General features: G+C 46.2%; 1 protein-coding gene across 3 annotated transcripts in view; it reads right to left on the minus strand.

The window, feature by feature from the left end:
- ZSWIM8 (zinc finger SWIM-type containing 8) overlaps positions 1-17,379 on the minus strand; it is a 2,353,271-nt gene that overhangs the window by 1,532,325 nt on the left and 803,567 nt on the right. For all 3 annotated transcript variants that reach the window (XM_078643224.1, XM_078643226.1, XM_078643225.1), the window contains one exon: positions 5,450-5,625. In XM_078643224.1, coding sequence (XP_078499350.1) covers positions 5,450-5,625 — 176 coding nt within the window. The remainder of the gene's footprint in view (positions 1-5,449; positions 5,626-17,379) is intronic.

The raw sequence follows: 17,379 nt of genomic DNA on the forward strand, positions 1-17,379 counted from the left end.
ATAGAATCAGGTCTCCCTTCGAGACTCTAAGCAGCACCTGCACAACCCTGTTACATTTAGAATGGAAATAACACCCCTAAAGTCATGCAGTGTTTACTGGCCACATGGCTAAAGTGGCGGAAGAGAACATTTTCTTTCTAAACCTTTCCAGTCTCTTGGATTCCCAGTCTGGGAGTGCGGAAGGGAACACGCCACAGCAAGTGGAAGCTTGAACCACCAAGCTTCGTGGGGAGGGGCGGGCGGTGATGAAAGCTGGGTCAAGCGGTGCAGGGCGATGGTGGGGGGCAATCGTTCTGTTCAAAGGAGCCCCTTTGCTGGGCTTGGACCAGGTGCCCATAGGAACGTCCACCAAGGCCTCATTGAAAGGCAGCAAAGGTTCCGAGATGGAGATATTAGGCTGCAGCACCTCTTTCAAGAAGTTAATCGTGAATGCCACCATAGGGAGCTGCAGGTCCACGACCTCCACAGCCCTATGCACCACCATAGCAAACGATGCCTCCTCCTCCACAGACAGGTTAGGGAGAGACAGCATGCGAAAATCTGGGGTGGTGTCCAGGCCACTGCTATCACCCAGTTCCTCATACCAGTCCATGTCCCGAGGTTACAGGATTTCTAAGGGATCATGCTCCCCCTCCCAATCCTCCTCATCCATTCCTAATAGGGCAGGTTGAACATCATGGAGCCGTATGGCTCTGGCCTCCGCGTCGGTGGACGCCCACCTGACTTTGTGTCGTCCAGAGTGGGGAGGCACCGCCAGTAGGCACCGGTGACAAAGAGGACCTCGGCTGCAGATGTGGCGTTGGGAAAGGATTGTGGAGGTACGACTGGAAACCGGGCCAGCCCTATGAACAAGTCCAGTAGGAGGCAGTGGTGCCAGAGTCGAAGGCGTGGAACACACGAGAACTCCTTTATCAGAGCCTGTGGGCCCGAGGGCACGCCTGCAGGGTCGGGCCATCCAAATATGGCACATATGGGGTCATAAAACTCATTAATTTTGGCTGGGTCGCTCCCGGCCTCGGCAAGGGAGGGAAAAGCGGAGCTGACCCAGGCGCCCGCTCCGTTGAGCGGGGCACAAACTCAGAGGTTCCTCCGTTTCGTCGCATGACAGACGGGGTGAAGTCGAAGCACCCTTCGACTTTTTGTGCTTTTTGTGATGCCTTTTACCTGACTGCGACGACATGGAAGAAGTGGACTTCGATCCTCCGGAGGGGTGCTCGGACCTTCCTCTCGACTGAGAACAGAATCAAGATTGACCTTCCAGTCGCCGGTCGCCGGCCACCGGGCTGCGAGTAGCTTTATGGACCACTCCCTCAAAGCTTTCGGCGCCATGGCTCAGCAATCAGAGCATGACTTTGTGCCATAGTCGCTACCAGGCACCAGAGACATACCAAGTAGTGGTCCGTGACCGACGTAGAGCAGTGACAGGCGCCCCACGGTTTGAAACCCGAGGTCCTCTTGATAAACATCCCTAGCACACCAAAAGAAGTCTACAAAAAGTTGAAAAAAGTCTGTAAAAAATGCCAGGGGGTAAGCACTCTTTGACAAATCTGCACTGGCTGGCGCGGAAAGATAAGAGCTGATGTCAGCGCCCCGGAGTGGCGATTATATTGCTGCTGTGGATGTCACGACGCCGTCACGTGGAGTCGACCGAAGCCATCAATAGGCCTACGGCTAAGAAAAATCTTCAAGATTCAGCCTAACGCCTGAAAGTTCAAAGGTAAGGAATCTGCAGCTAGATGGCTTTATCAGATGGTTACTATGCAGGCAATGGTGATGTGGAGGGACTGGTTAAGGCTATCTATGGGATGGCCAACTTTGTTCTCTGTTTAGAATTGGGGCTGACACAAATTACTTTGAAATACTTTACAAGTGTCCTGACTGTTTGGTACTAAATTAATTCAACAAAAGAAGGTCCTATCTGTTATATCATTAAATATAACTTATTTACAGAATGAATTGCATTTTTTGGACTCGAATACGCAGCTGAATTCAAATTAAATATAGACGAAGGTTAGATGGCTGTGGGATATACAACACAAAAGAATGGAATCAAACTCAAAGAAAGACAAGATAGTTTTGAAAGAGATTGCCATGAATGTAAACAATAGACTAAAACAACGGCCATATTCTGTACAATGGTCTGTCTAAGCAACTTCAACAGTACTTGGTAAATTTCCAATCTCAAGAAATGATGAATACTGAAAGGGAAATTAGAACTACCCCCTCCATAGGAGATAAGAAGCTCATGGACAATGATCAAAACACCCTAAAAATGAAGCCCACAAGTCCAACGTCTGATACATGTGATTTTATTTTGTGAAGCACTAAAATAGGAACATGTAATGTAATGTAAGGAACACTTCTATAGCGCTGCTTTCACTCCAAGGAGTATCTTGGCGCTCTATCCAGCCTAGATGAAGAGGCTGGAGGAAAAGAAATGACCTGTATACTGTACTACACACTACACCAGCTCCCAACACGCCGCTTCAGACAGGGTGAAAATCCAAGTTTTTAGCGCTTTCCTAAAGTGTGTCTCTTGAGAAAGTGTTCGTAGGTGGAGCGGGAGCTTATTCCAGGCCTTGGAACCCAGAACGAAAAGTGATTTACCACCTTTTGTTACCAGCTTGAATCGGGGGATTGTAAGAAGATTCTGACTAGCAGACCTCAGACAACGTGTGGGGTAATATCTCTTAAAACCATTGCACAGGTATTTTGGACCCTGCTAATGAAAAGCCCTAAAAGTAATTATAAGGATTTTAAACAAGATTCTTTTTCCTATAGGTAACCAATGAAGCAGTTTGAGCGCTGCTGAGGCTGAGGACCTACGAGGCCAACGTAACACCAGCCGAGCGGCTGCATGTTGGACCATTTGCAATTTATGGAGAACGATTTTATTGGCTCCGGCATATAACCCATTGCAATAGTCCAACCTAGAGTTTATTAAAGCCACTGCAACTGTTTTCCTGGCCGACAGTGGGAGAAAGTCGAAACATTTTCTCAAGGCTTTTTGTGATCTGGAAACACGTTCCAGCCACTGTCACTGCTTGATGTTTAAAGGACAGTTGGTCATCAAATTTGATGCCTAGGTTGCGGACAGATGTAATTGTATTAGGAGGTGTCTCCGCATCCACTGGCCAGCACACTTTAGGGGAGAACAGATTGTTACTTCCGAACTGTAGGATTTCTGTCTTACCAGCATTACATTTTAAATGATTGTCAGTCATCCATTTAAATGTTGCTGCTAGACATTCCTTAAGATTTTCTTCAGCATTCGGCCGTTCCCTATCCAACACCAGAATGAGTTGGGTGTCGTCAGCGTATGAAATTGAACTGATCTGAAATGACGCGATCAGTTCTACTAGGGGTGCCATGTACAGGTTGAAAAGTACTGGACTTAAACTTGAGCCCTGGGGGACCCCTGAACTGACGACCTTTGCTTCAGACTGGTGTTGACCCAGCACTGTGACTTGGCATCTATTACTAAGAAAGTTTGTGAGCCAAGCCAAGACTTTCCCTCCTACCCCTGCGGCAGCCAACCGGTCCACTAAGATGTTATGTGAAACCGTATCGAAGGCTGCCGACAGGTCAAGTAGGATTAGGACAGCCTTCATTCCCTGGTCCATGGCTGCACGTAGGGTCTCTGCTGTATAAAGCAGGGCCGTCTCTGTAGAATGTTTTGGACGGAACCCTGACTGGTTAGGATGGAGAATGTTGTTAATCTCCAAAAAGTTCGTCAGTTGACTGTTGACGAACTTTTCCGCCAGTTTAAACAGCACAGGCAGCAGGGAAATGGGGCGTAGATTGGAAAGGGTGGTAGGGTCGGCTAATGCCTTTTTTGGAGGGGCTTAACAGCAGCACACTTCCATTCGTTCGGGATATCAGCCGTAGCTAAAGACGAATTTATGATCCCATTAATAATGGGATTAACCGTCTCTGCTAAAGTTTGTAAAACTAGAGGGGGACAGGGGTCTAAAGGTGATCCCGATTTAATGGCTAAAATAGCCTTCAAGGTCTCCTCAAGAGGGGCCGGGGTAAATTCTTCCAAACGTGCGGTGGTCCTCATCTCCTCTCTCTGTACAGGGACGATCGACATAGTCAAAACTGAGGGAAAGGTTTTCATGATGGCAAGAATCTTGTCTTCAAAATAATCAGATATCGCATTAGAGATCCTGAGACGGAGGAATCTCTTGCGACAGGGCTGCTGGGCTCATAAAATCCTTTACAATTTTAAAAATCGCTTTTTGTTCCTGACCTGCCCTAGTGACAGCCTGTAGGTAATGAGCCTTCTTAGCAGATTTTAACTCAGCATGATATTTTCGTCTTGCTGATTTATAGACATAAGTGTCTGTTACTCCCTAATTCATGAACACTGCAGATTAATAGTGTACAAGAAGTTTTATCTTATAATACGAAATGTAAAGATATGAGTCTATGTGCTAAGCTGGGGTATCTCTTAGTGAACGGAGAATATAGATCTCTTGCCAAACAGTTCTTTGGGACGAATTTCAAATACAAAAAACATATCTTTTCTAACCAATACTCCATTAACTTCTTTTAATTTTTAATTTGTAAACTTTTCTCAGTTCTTTTGTTTATCTGTATTTTCAATTTCAAAAAGGTTTCCATGTTTGTTTAGAGCGGCTAAACTAATAAAAAAAAGTAAAACTACTCCTAGTCCTACCATCTCCTCTTTCTGAACCTGTGAGACTTTTTCCTCACCTCTACAGGATTCCAGAACATATATGAAATACAAGTAAAATAACTGTGAAAGGCCAAATGTGTCTTTGGCTCTTCTTGGGATGCTTTCATACCAACACTATGTCAACTTGCTTCTTTTCAGGCCAGTTCCTCTTCTTTCCATCCACCATATGTCACACATATAATTGTTCAGAGAGTAAGTCTGGTGTTTGGGTCACCTACAGGAAGGGGTATGTAAGATCCGGAGTGCAATATAAACTAGAATTGAGCAAAATAGACATACTTATATTTTCTAAATTCCTTTTCTCTAGACTTTCGAGAGCAATTCAAAACAAAGAAAACTCAATGAAGAAATTGAGGAGGGCATGTGAAAGATTCAACTGCAAATATTGTTCAACCAGGCCTAGCCAAATCAGGCCATCTAACTCACAGTGCAGTGCACACCAGTGGCTTTACAGAACAAAATCAGAGGAAAGAAAGAAAATAAATCACAAAGTCATCGTTTTTGTTTTGATTCAAGAACACCTAGACAATAGCTTAAAGGAGCGTGGGAAATCAAAAGAACGATGTTTTCTCTACTTCATATTTCAGTGGAAGTTTTTATAATTTCCCACCCAATGTGTTTACTTGGCATAACAGGAAATGGTTTGATACATTTACATGCCCATACAACACATTTGCTTAAATATTTTGTCCCTGAGCAAACCCAGCGTCCTATCCTAACCCTTGTGACCTCCTTCAAAATATTTACCTCTGAGGACTGATGATGGGGTCCAGGACAGCCAACCTCCAAAGAACCACCATTTCATCACACATACTTGCACAAGCATGGGCAGCCACTTCAGACTGTCCATTGCTACGGCCAGTGTGCCCACTGGCACTGCTGTGGGATGCAGATGTGCGCACACTGTACCACCAACCAGTTATCTGCAGAAAAAATAAGATTTATTAGATTTAAGTTAGTGTACTGTGTGAGACAGAAGGTTTTTGGATACCCACACTTTAATTAACCATTAAGTGTACAACAAAAAGACACAAATCACTTGCCGACAGCAGTATGGGACATTAAGAAAAAAAGGTAACTTGCGTTGTCTGTATCGTCACTGAAGTCATACACTGCAACAATCGCAGACTGTATTTAAAAATTACTTGCACAGGGAAAAATCTCTCCAAATATTCAGGTTTCTTCAATGTGATCCTAACTTACTGTACAAACCCACCTTTAAATAAAACAAATAAACATGAAAATTTACCATGAACTCTATCACATATATGAGAATGACCAGAGTACTGTTGTTGAGGGAGAGGAGGAGTCTCATGATCCACTTGAGTTTAGCCTCCCATGAGTGACAGCCACTCATCCCACTCTCAACCATGGTTATAAACAGAGGGTCACATGAAGTCCCCGACGCTTAAGCAATGTAATTCAATCAATCAATCAATCAGGTCATTTGTAGAGCGCACTACTCACCCGTAGGGTCTCAAGGCGCTGGGAGGGGGGGGGTGCCGCTACTGCTCGAACAGCCAGGTCTTGAGCTTCTTCCTGAAGGAGAGGTGGTCTTGGGTCAGGCGCAGATTGGTCGGAAGTGAGTTCCAGGTCTTGGCGGCCAGGTAGGAGAAGGATCTTCCTCCTGTTGTCGCTCTTCGGATGCGGGGGACGGCGGCGAGGGCGTGGTTGGTTGATCTGAGGAGGCGCTTGGGAGTGTAGAAGTTGATCCGGTTGTTGAGGTAGCTCGGGCCTTGGTCGTGTAGGGCTTTGTGCGCGTGGGTGAGGAGCCGGAAGGTGATTCTCTTGTTGACCGGGAGCCAGTGCAGATCTCTCAGGTGTCCGGAGATGTGGCTGCGTCGGGGGATGTCGAGGATGAGTCTCGCCGAGGCGTTCTGGATCCGCTGGAGTCTCTTCTGGAGTTTGGCAGTGGTTCCGGCGTAGAGGGCGTTGCCGTAGTCCAGTCGGCTGGTGACGAGGGCTTGGGTGACCGTCTTCCTCGTCTCGGTGGGGATCCACCGGAAGATCTTACGTAGCATGCGCAGGATGTTGAAGCATGACGAGGAGACGGCGTTGACTTGTCTGGTCATGGAGAGGGAGGAGTCCAGGATGAAGCCCAGGTTGCGTGCGTGGTCCGTCGGTTTGGGTGCGGTGCCCAGGGCGGGGGGCCACCAGGAGTCGTCCCAGGCGGAGGGCGTGGAGCCCAGGATGAGGACCTCCGTCTTGTCTGAGTTCAGTTTCAGGCGGCTGGTCGTCATCCATTCGGCTACGTCTCTCATCCCTTCGTGCAGGTTGGCTCTGGCGGTGGCGGGGTCGTTGGTCAGGGAGAGGATCAGCTGGGTGTCGTCGGCGTAGGAGATGATGTTCAGGTTGTGTTGGCGTGCGATGGCCGCGAGGGGGCTCATGTAGACGTTGAAGAGGGTTGGGCTCAGCGAGGATCCTTGGGGTACGCCGCAGATGACTTTGGTTGCCTCTGACTTGTACGGTGGTAGGCGGACTCTTTGTGTTCTTCCGTCGAGGAAGGAGGTGATCCAGTCCAGTGCCTTCTCCTGGATTCCGATGTTGCTGAGGCGCTGTACTAGGGTGCGGTGGCAGACAGTGTCGAAAGCCGCGGAGAGGTCCAGGAGGATGAGGGCCGCTGTTTCTCCGTTGTCCATCAGAGTTCGAAGGTCGTCGGTGGCGGCGATGAGGGCGGTCTCGGTGCTGTGGTTCGCTCGGAAGCCGGACTGTGAGGGGTCGAGGGATCCATTCGTCTCGAGGAAGGTGGCCAGCTGTTTGTTGACGGTCTTCTCGATGACTTTGGCCGGGAACGGGAGGAGCGAGATGGGACGGTAGTTCTTGAGGTCGGTGGGGTCTGCTGTGGGTTTCTTGAGGAGAGCGCTGAGTTCGGCGTGCTTCCAGCTCTCAGGGAAGGTGGCGGAGTCGAAGGAGGTGTTGATGATGTCCCGCAGGTGGGGTGCGAGGACAGCGTCGGCTTTGTTGAAGACGTGGTGAGGGCAGGGGTCAGTCGGAGATCCGGAATGGATGGAGTTCATGGTGCGGATGGTGTCTTCGGTGCTGATCGGGGTCCAGGTGCGGAGGGTGGTGGTGGGTGGCGTCGTTGCGGTTGTGGCTTGCGTTGGTTGGTTGTTGAAGCTGTTGTGTATGTCCGTGATCTTGTTGTGGAAGTAGGACGCGAGGGAGTTGCAGAGGTCTTGCGACGGGGTGATGTCGTTGTTTCCGGCGTTGGGGTTGGAGAGCTCTTTCACGATGTTGAAGAGTTCCTTGCAGTTGTGTGCGTTGTTGTCCAGCCGGTCCTTGTATGCATTTTTCTTGGTGGCACGGATCAGTTGGTGGTGTTTCCGGGTGGCGAGCTTGAGGGTGGTCATGTTGTCCGTCGTTGGTTCCCTTCTCCAGGCTTTCTCGAGGGCTCGACAGTTCTTCTTGGAGCACTTGAGTTCGTCGGTGAACCATGGTGTTTTTCTGCTGCATGATCTGCTGGGCGGGGTCCTCAGAGGGGCGAGTTCGTCCGCGCAGTTGCTGATCCACTTCGTGAGGTTGTCGGCGGCCTGGCTGGGGTTCGCTGAGTTGGCGGGAGGGTGCTGGCTCAGGGAGGCGGTGAGCTGGTCGGCTGTGATCTTGTTCCAGCTTCTTCGAGCAACCTGTTGCTGGAGGTGGTGGATCGTCGTTCTTCTGAAGGTGAAGTGGACGCAGCTGTGGTCCGTCCAGTGGAGTCCTGTTGCGTGGCTGAAGGTGACGTCTTTGCTGGATGAGAAGACGGCGTCGAGTGTGTGTCCGGCGAGGTGGGTGGGGGTGGTCACCAGTTGCTTGAGTCCGAGGTTGTCGAGGTTGTCGAGCAGGGTGATGGTGTTGCGGTCGTTGTTGTTCTCCAGGTGGAAGTTGAGGTCCCCCAGGAGGATGTAGTCGGCGGAGGGGAGAGCGTGCGGGCTGACGAAGTCGGCGATGTCCTCGCTGAATCGTGTGCGTGGTCCCGGGGGTCGGTAGATCAGGGTGCCTCTGAGGGTGGTCTTCGGGTTGGTGTGGATCTGGAAGTGCAGGTGTTCAGCGGTGGTGAGGGTGTCATCGGTGTTGGTAGTGATGCGGATGGTGTCTCTGTGGATGATGGCGATGCCTCCTCCGGTCTGGTTGTCGCGGTCCCTCCGGGTGATCTTGTAGCCCTCTGGGATGGCGATGGCGATGTCAGGGGCTGAGGAGGCGTTCATCCAGGTCTCGGTGATGAAGGCAACGTCGGGGGCGGGGGTAATTAAGTCTTGGAGTGTAGTCCTTTTGAAGTACTCTGGCGTGATAGATCAGTGTAGTGAGTGCAAGTCAAGTATTGACAGCAACATCCGGTCTTTCTTAGGGATGGAGAAATACAGGGAACTGATGCCATATCTTCTCTGGTGTGGAACGACTAGTTTTGATAGCTGTCTTTTGGAGCACTGCTTGCACTTTCTCTTGCAGCAGTTGGTTTTGGCTGATGCTGTGCCAACATGGTGGAATATCTGATGCAGTGGTGTGGAACTCTAAACAGTACTCAAGGGCGATGAGCAAATGCATTCACTGGTACGCAGTTACTTCCTCCCACTAAGCGTGGTAAAACAGACTCATCCCCCGACAGGTCTTGAGTGTTCCAGAGAACAAGTGGAAGTTCACCACTTTGCAGTAGTCTAGGACTTGTTCTGATGCCTCGGGCCTTTAATTGACGTGTTCCACAGATTCCACCAATGAAATATATTTTGGTTAGTGGTTTTCAAGAAAAGACTGCTGCCACTGGCGTGGCTGTCTTTGGGCAGTGCTAGCCGTCTTTGCAGTTGCCTGTATTTGCTGGTAGCAAAACTCAGTCTTCAGAAGCTGGGTTGGTAGCATCCCATGGCCTTTGTTGTTTGTATCCTTCTATCTTTTGCAGCTGTGTGAAAGGAAGCTAATCACCGGATGAGGATACTCCGGAATCTCAAACCTTTTCTCCCACAAGCGTACTTCAAGCAAGTGGTCCACGCGCTTGTTTTGCTGAGGCTAGACTATGGCTGTGCTTCGCTCTGTGGCCTCCCGAACTATACCTTGGCCCACTAAGTGCTTCCCTGAATGCTTCAGCCAGATTGGTTACGGGTACCAAAAGAAACGAGCACATCTCCCCAGTCTTAAAATCCCTAAATTGGTTGCCCTATGAAGCAAGAATTCAGCTAAAGATTGCCTGTCTGTCCCACAAAGCCCTCCAATTTAAAACCCCCAGTTATCTAGTGCAAAAGCTAGAATTATCCAGAGGGGGTAGACCTTCTAGGAGTGGTAACTCTCTCCTCCTGAAAGTACAGATCTTTTGCAAAAAGAGAACGTGTCACCGAGCTTTCTCCGGATCTGCGCAGAAGATCTGGAACTCTCTACCACCTGAAATACGAAGAATCTCCTCCAAGGTTGCCTTCAAATTGGAAGTAAAAAGATTCCTCATGAACAAGTTTCTACCTTAAAAGGGTCTTGCATCGTCTGCTCTAATGCTTTGGACTTACACCCCAAGTCCTGCGTTGGGTGTTGTTCTTCTTTACTAACCGCTTGCTCCCCTCTCAGTTCGCTATGCACCAGTTATTATCTTACCCGTGTTGTCCCCTTTCAATTGTTACCTTTATGTTTGGTATGCATATTTGATTTGTTTGGGTAGGTATTCCTTTTGGTGCCTGTACTGCAACTGTTACCTCCTTTCCCTAAAATTGTAAAGCGCTCTGATATCCTTCGGGATCATGTTCGTGCTATATAAAAGTAAATACATTTGAGTGCTTAAGAGATGCTACCTGTCAAAGGGCAGGGGGGTAAGGTTGTTGTTGGACTTCCAGGCTGAAGACAAACACCCTAGTGAGGCATGACAATGTTTGTCCCACATGAGGCCGCATAAGCAGCATCAAATGGACGCCTCAATCAATCAGTCAGGGGTTAGTAAAGCACAGCTAGTCATCCATGAGGGTCTCAAAGCGCTGGGGGGATGGTGGGCGGGGTTTCTGCAGATTCATCTAGTTGTGGAGGTTTAGTCAAAGAGCCAGGTCTTGAGGTCCTTCCTGAACAGGGTCAGTGACGCGGTTTGCCTGAGGTGGGGGGGGGAAGGTGTTTCAGGTTTTGTTAGCGAGGTAGGAGAAGGATCTTCATCCAGTTCTGGTCTTGTGAATCCGTGGGAAGGAGGCCAGGGCTAGTTAGGGGAAACGGAGTTGTCTGGCGGGTGTGTGGAAAGCGAGGCAGTGGTTCACTTATTTTGGTCCTACATTGTGGAGAGCCTTGTAGGCATGTGTGAGGATCTTGAAGGTGATTCTCTTGTTGATAGGGAGCCAATGAAGTTGTGGGAGGTGTTGTGTCATGATGCTGCAGTGGGGGATGTCGAGGACCACTATGGCCGCTGCGTTTTGGACATTCTGTAGTTTCCTGAGCTGTTTCTGGGTGATGCCGGCATAAAGTGCGTTGCCGTAGTTAAGTCTACTGGTGATGAACGCGTTGGTGACCGTCTTTCTGGATTCTGTGGGGAGCCATCTGAATGTCTTTCGAAGCAGGCAGAGCATATGGACACAGGATGAGGATACTGCATTGATTTGGCAGTTCACTGAGAGCCTGATATTTGCTTTTGAAATAGATTTTCCCTTTCTGAACAATTTCTATGCGTCTCTATCTATATGCATCTTGAAAGTGCTTGATGAGCTCCTCCATCTCCTCTTATTATTGTCTATCTGGAAAGCAGACCGAGTGAGCTGGTGATGCGCCACTGGCTGCTACCTTCCACTGCCAACCACTTAATGCGGTATCGATTTTCTTGTTCTATTTATCGGGCAAAGGTGTATCCCCTGTGGCTGGTGTAAACACCCTCTTATGTGCTATGCACACGACGAGGGAGTCAAGTGAAAAATGCACACAAATATAAATGTGATCTTGAGGCGGCCTTGTATCCCTTCTCCACCCAGGGCATGAAAACACTTTCACTGGAGCTTTGAAGTTTTCGGACCAACACTTCAACATGCCATTAAGCATTGGCAAATATTGGACAGACTGCTTCCTCTACATGGAGTTTAACTTTATGATGGTCTGTTGCACACTGTACGACATGGAATTGAGTCGTAAGGTGGGAAGGATTTTACAAAATATGGCTCTAAAGATGGTTAGCCTGGAGATCCACGTTATAACCATGCTACGGGTTGTCTCCATCATCAGTAGGCATAAGGTCCTTATATGGGTTTAGTTCTTCTTCACTAGGCTCAGCAGACTTCCAGAGCAATGCTGAGGAGCTCATTTTTGAGGCTCTGGAAGGTCAATGCCTTTAATGTCAGATACTTTATTTGCACTGAAAAGCTTTACCAGTCAAACAGAAGTCGTCATGGTTAGAGAACTGGTACTGAATCGACCACAGCAACTTGGTGCACAAGGGCTAGGCAGCCTCCCACTGAAATTTATAATTGTGCCCCCAAAATTCTTTTAAACTGCTGGAGGTATGGGAAGAGCATTAAAGTGTGGATGCTTGCTAGGCTCAATGCTGAATGCAACCACAATATTTGGTACCCAAACCTGATAAGGACCCACCAGACAATAAGACCTAAGAGAGTTCTGATGATTTTGTGATGGCATCCCTTGGTGTAGCAAAATTGTTTAATTCATTAGGATGAGCATCCTTAGTTGAGGCACAGAGGGGTTTTCGGTAAGACCTATTAAGCTAAAATGAATAAAAGTTCAAACTAATGGGCTGAAAGTTGGGAGCAAAGTGCGTGGGACTAGACAGGGATGTTTACTCTCAATCAATCAATCAATCAGAATCAGAATGTGATGAAAATATCCTATACTGTAGTGTAGTTCCTATTTTCCCAATAGGCTCTGCGCATTGGAATAGTACCTACAGCAGTAAAGGCCTAGGCCAGACGTTAACTAGGTCTACTACTGTCGATACTAGACTTAATTTTTGGGTTTGCCAGCTAAGCTCAGAGTTCGCTAGAAACTTTCTCGAATGTTCAAGGAAGGATTAACTTCCCTGATTAGACAAGAAGGGATTTAGTTTCTGACAACCATAGAACATGACAACTTTGCTCTCCCCTAATCAAGAGTCAATCTCAAGAGTCGTGTGAGCACAAGGCAATTATTTTACTCAGTCAGTACGTGCATTCTTAGTCTCATCAGAATGTAGAGAAAAGGAAGAGACGGGCGTGTTCAATAAAAAGGTTTTATTTATTGATCAGTCTCTTTTCTCATACATGAGAAATGGATCGATATTATTGCAATACTTATAGTTAAGTAAAGTGCATACATTAGAAGCAATAGTATAAAATAATACTGTAAAAACATTGATATGGTTTCTGAGCCATATGATGTTTAAAATGATTAAAATATATTTACATACACATATACATTTGACTAAACGTACTCAACTGGTGTCTCTAAATACGCCTACCCCGTGTACCTGACCTAAGTCTAATGCGTGGGCGGGAATAGAAAGTTACAGTTTAAGTTAAGTTTGTTTTTGCCAAGTGAATAACTAAAGAATTCTCTGTGAGGGGTTATTCAGTTCTGTACCTGGAATTTAGGATGAATGAGGAATGGTATCTCTTTCTCTGCTCTCGATATTCCAGGCTGCCTGCGAGGGCTGCCCGAAAGCGCCGGTGCTGGGTCTCTCGGCTTGAGATAGCAGCGCGTCTCTCAGCGCGTCAGGAAGGCGGGGCTGCGCCAGCGGGGTCTGCTTCTGCTCTCGGCTTCGGCAAGTATGGCTGCTCCGTCTTGTCACCACACGTGTGTTTGCATAGGGCAAGGTCGGCAATATTTATACCTTAAAGGTGCCGAGATTGACGTAAGGATGGACATAGGTACGTCAATAAAGATGTCATACGACTTGCTCGTTAGCACATTCTTTTGCAAAAGTTCTCTGTGAAATCAAAACAATGGCCGCACGGATTATCCAGGTTGTCATAGGTTTGATTTGTTATGAGAACGTCGTATGCCTTATCAGGGGCTGGAGGAATGTCGCTTGTCTAATTAGATCTCAAGCGTTATGACCTAATCAGATAACACGTTCCTGTGCCGTAGTGTGACCGTCAGATAACGGTATCTGCATCATGGGGGTTTTCTTGCCTCATGGGCTGACTGTTAGTTAACTTGATAGTTAGTTTAACCAGAATAGGGTCAGGAATAGGGGGACTGATTCAGAACCTATAGAAATACACGACACCCACTCCACGCTAACTATGGTCATATCTACTAATCTATGCATAGTATAACATAGTACAGCATACTATAGAGTATAGTGTATACCTTACCACCCCAAAATACATAAATGCATTTCGAAATTTTCAAATATACTGAAAAATTGCAGTCATATATATTGTATGCACTTAAGCTATGAATTAAATGCAAAAGTAAACACGCATTTTTGCTTATTGGTATATGAGAAATACACATGAAATGGCTCTTAATATGGCTATACAGAAAGGAAGTTCGAGACCATTTCATCACATAATAAAATATTTGTGAACATACCAGCGGGCAGCTAAAGTCTATATAAAGTATCTAAAAATAGAAATCTTAGTTCTCTAGGAATAGTTTCTTACTCTAAGCAGAAGATCAGTGTCCCGGGAAAAATATAGGAAGAAAAATATTTTAGGGGCTTGCTGAAAAAATTGCTGTCCGTGAACTGGATTGTAATTGTTCATGTGACTTTATTTTTAAAGTTGAAGGCCGAATTCAGGGAACGCCGTGTGCGAGTTTACTCAAAAGTCTCTATTTCTGTTCCGGAGAGAACATCATATCATTCAGGCTTTCGAAAAAACTGTCAACAGCTTCATGGGAAAGTTCCACTAAGTCGGAAATAGGGTTAACCATGCATTCGTGCGCATGATTGTCTGCATTGACATTCTGATTCGCATCACTGACAGAAGGTCGTACCTGTTCGATGCTGCTTTCATCTTGAACTTCACTACTCTTCAATCGTAGTGGTGAAGATTCCAGGAATGCCGTCATCAGGATTGGCAGCCTTTGAGGGCAGCACAAAGCGTGAACCTTGGTAGGAACCAACAGTGTATCTGCATCCACTGGCGCATCCGATTGTAGCGTCAGACAGGTGTCTAACACGCATTCTTCTCCGCATAGCAGACACCTTAGTACAGGTAAAACACACCTTTGCCACATTGGTCGAAATTATAGAAACCAAGTCATGTTCAGGTCTCTAAGCCGGGAGAGTCCCAGGATTTTTGATATCCGGTCCCGGTATCCAATGGCTAGGATCGTATCTTCCATTGTCGCGAGAGTTTGATCTGTGACATGGGTTGCCATAACGAAAAATAAGGACTAGGAATAGGATTCCTGCAATTAGTCCCAGGATCAGGGGAAGTCCGCCAAAAATCGAATGGACGAAATCTGGAAAAATACCCAGTATGGCTTTGAATGGTGTTAATGCCATCGAAAATACTGTCTTAAATACCTTTGAGACCCAGTGGTATCAGAAATATTTAAGATTTCGCTCAGGATTTCCGCGAAATGTACGGGGGAATTAGTTGATAATAATGTATGTATCTCTGCAGTCGTCCTTGCGACTTGTAGATCATATGTTTCTTTTGATGACGTGAGCCTTGTAGGCGTCTGAAGAAGCACTGTTTTCATTCTGCTTAAAGTGTCTATTCGAATAGAAGTAATTTTCAAACTGGGCCATGCCCTTGCCTCCCTGTCTGGAAAGGAGCTGGGGAATAAAGAACGTCCACAGCACTTGACCTTCGCCGTTGTAGTTACTAGATAAGGAGTCCCGGGCATAAGACTGCAACATCTGCGGTCTACAATAAGAATGTAACTCCCATTATAGAGTCTTTGAAAGAATGGTTCTATTTCAGTTGCAGGTGCGCCTTGCTGGAGACATGAAAGGTTGTATGAATTCCCTTCACAGGCTCCATGCAAACTAATTCCGTTACACAGAAGCGTGCCGCTTAGTGACATAGCACAATTGTTGCCACTAAGAAACGCTTTCTGTCCTTTATTACTGACACATGCATGTGAATAGGGCAGGTTCCAAGTTGTTTTAAGGTACCCCTTTCCCAATTTCTCGTACATGCCAGCCTGTATATATTTTTGGCAGTATTGAAACCTGAAGGTTGAGATTGGAATATTTATGATTCCGTGGATTATCTATTCACTGACAGGTCGTTCTGACATTGTCATTGGTAATCTTTCTAGTTTTTCAATGCTCAAGATTGTATAATCAGCACCCTTTTGCGCCATACCGATTTGTCTATCAGTAAGGTTAAAGATTTGGAATAGTGACGTTGTGTTGATTAAACGCCAAGGCACATAGCCTGAACGCAGATTTTGTAACGTCCAGCCAAGCTGTACAATAGAACGCAATTGTGACTGACCATGTTGTAATAACAGTAAGTCTTGCGATAATATATCGATTGCTGAAGACACAATGCTGTCCAATGAAAAAATTCTGGAGGACAGAGTCATTAACCCATTGTCCACTACAGATAGTGATTTTTCCAAATTGATACGGTCAATTTCCCGTATTCTTTCTGCTGTTTCAATTTGAGTAACCTTCCAGGCCTCATTGTATGCTGCATATACAGAGGCTGCTATGAAACGCTTTTGACGCTGTTTGCGTGGTCCCAGTATGAAATCACGCAAGTCAGCACCATCAGTAAGTAAAGTTAGGTGTTGCTTAATTTCAGGCAGTGTGGAAGTCTGTAGCCATTTAAGGCATAATTTGCCCACACTGTAGGTTGTTATTATCCCTGGGTGATGTCTTTGGGGATATCTAGGGTCTGGCCTGGTCATTTTGAAACCCTGTGTTTTATTCAGGAATCTATCTTGACAGTTATTTGTATCTGTGGGCCAGATCAACCATTGTTTCCAATCAGGATGTGTTCTGTTTTGGTTAAGTATATGGTTTACGTCTATCTCTTCATCTGTATCAGAGCTATTGCTAAACATTGTTGGCTTTGGAATAGACGGTTTAATTAAATCTTTGATTTTGGCTAAGCCAAGACAGGTGGTTTGTTGAACAGTGTCATTTAAAAATATCATTTGTTCTGGGATCATGCAGGCTCTAAACAAAGCTTCTAAACCCTGTACTTGCCATTCTTTTGTACCCCAAACACTTTTCAAATCAACATTTTTGTCCCAATAATCAAATCCAAAAGTATTCATTTGTTCAAAGAATGAGTCAGAATATATCAATTTTGTGTTGGTTATCATGGTTTTCATCCCTGTCTTGTTTGACAATTTAAAATAAAATGTTTCAGCATTACTTGTGTTAAAACCTGAAAAATATGAATATTTGTCATATACGGTTCTAGAGCTTCCTTTTGGAGGTGTAGCACAATGTTCCCATTGATTATAATTTAAAACATTTCTAGGTTGTGCCGATTTATGCAAAAAATGGTTACCATAATGGTTATAGCAATACATACTATCATAATTTGTAGAACCTTGCAAATAATCATGTTTTGTAAATTTAGCAGACATTACTAAATCAGACATCATATTGTTAATGCTTTCGAAGTCCCAATCATCAGCAAATGAGTTTGGTTTTGCAAAGTCACTCAAAGAGATCTTGATTTGGTGTGGATATTTCAGGATTTCGACCGGACCATAAATTTCATAGTCAGTGTTGTCCCAGGCTACCCCACCAGGTATCGGGTTGGCTGTGAAGTTGGCTGAAGAAAGTTCTGGAGAAAGTTCTCTTTTCTCGACGTGCGAAGATGTGTGTGGTTTGAGGACCAAGTTGA

This window comes from Lissotriton helveticus, chromosome 5_1, assembly GCF_964261635.1.
Source record: "Lissotriton helveticus chromosome 5_1, aLisHel1.1, whole genome shotgun sequence".
NCBI lineage: Eukaryota > Metazoa > Chordata > Amphibia > Caudata > Salamandridae > Lissotriton > Lissotriton helveticus.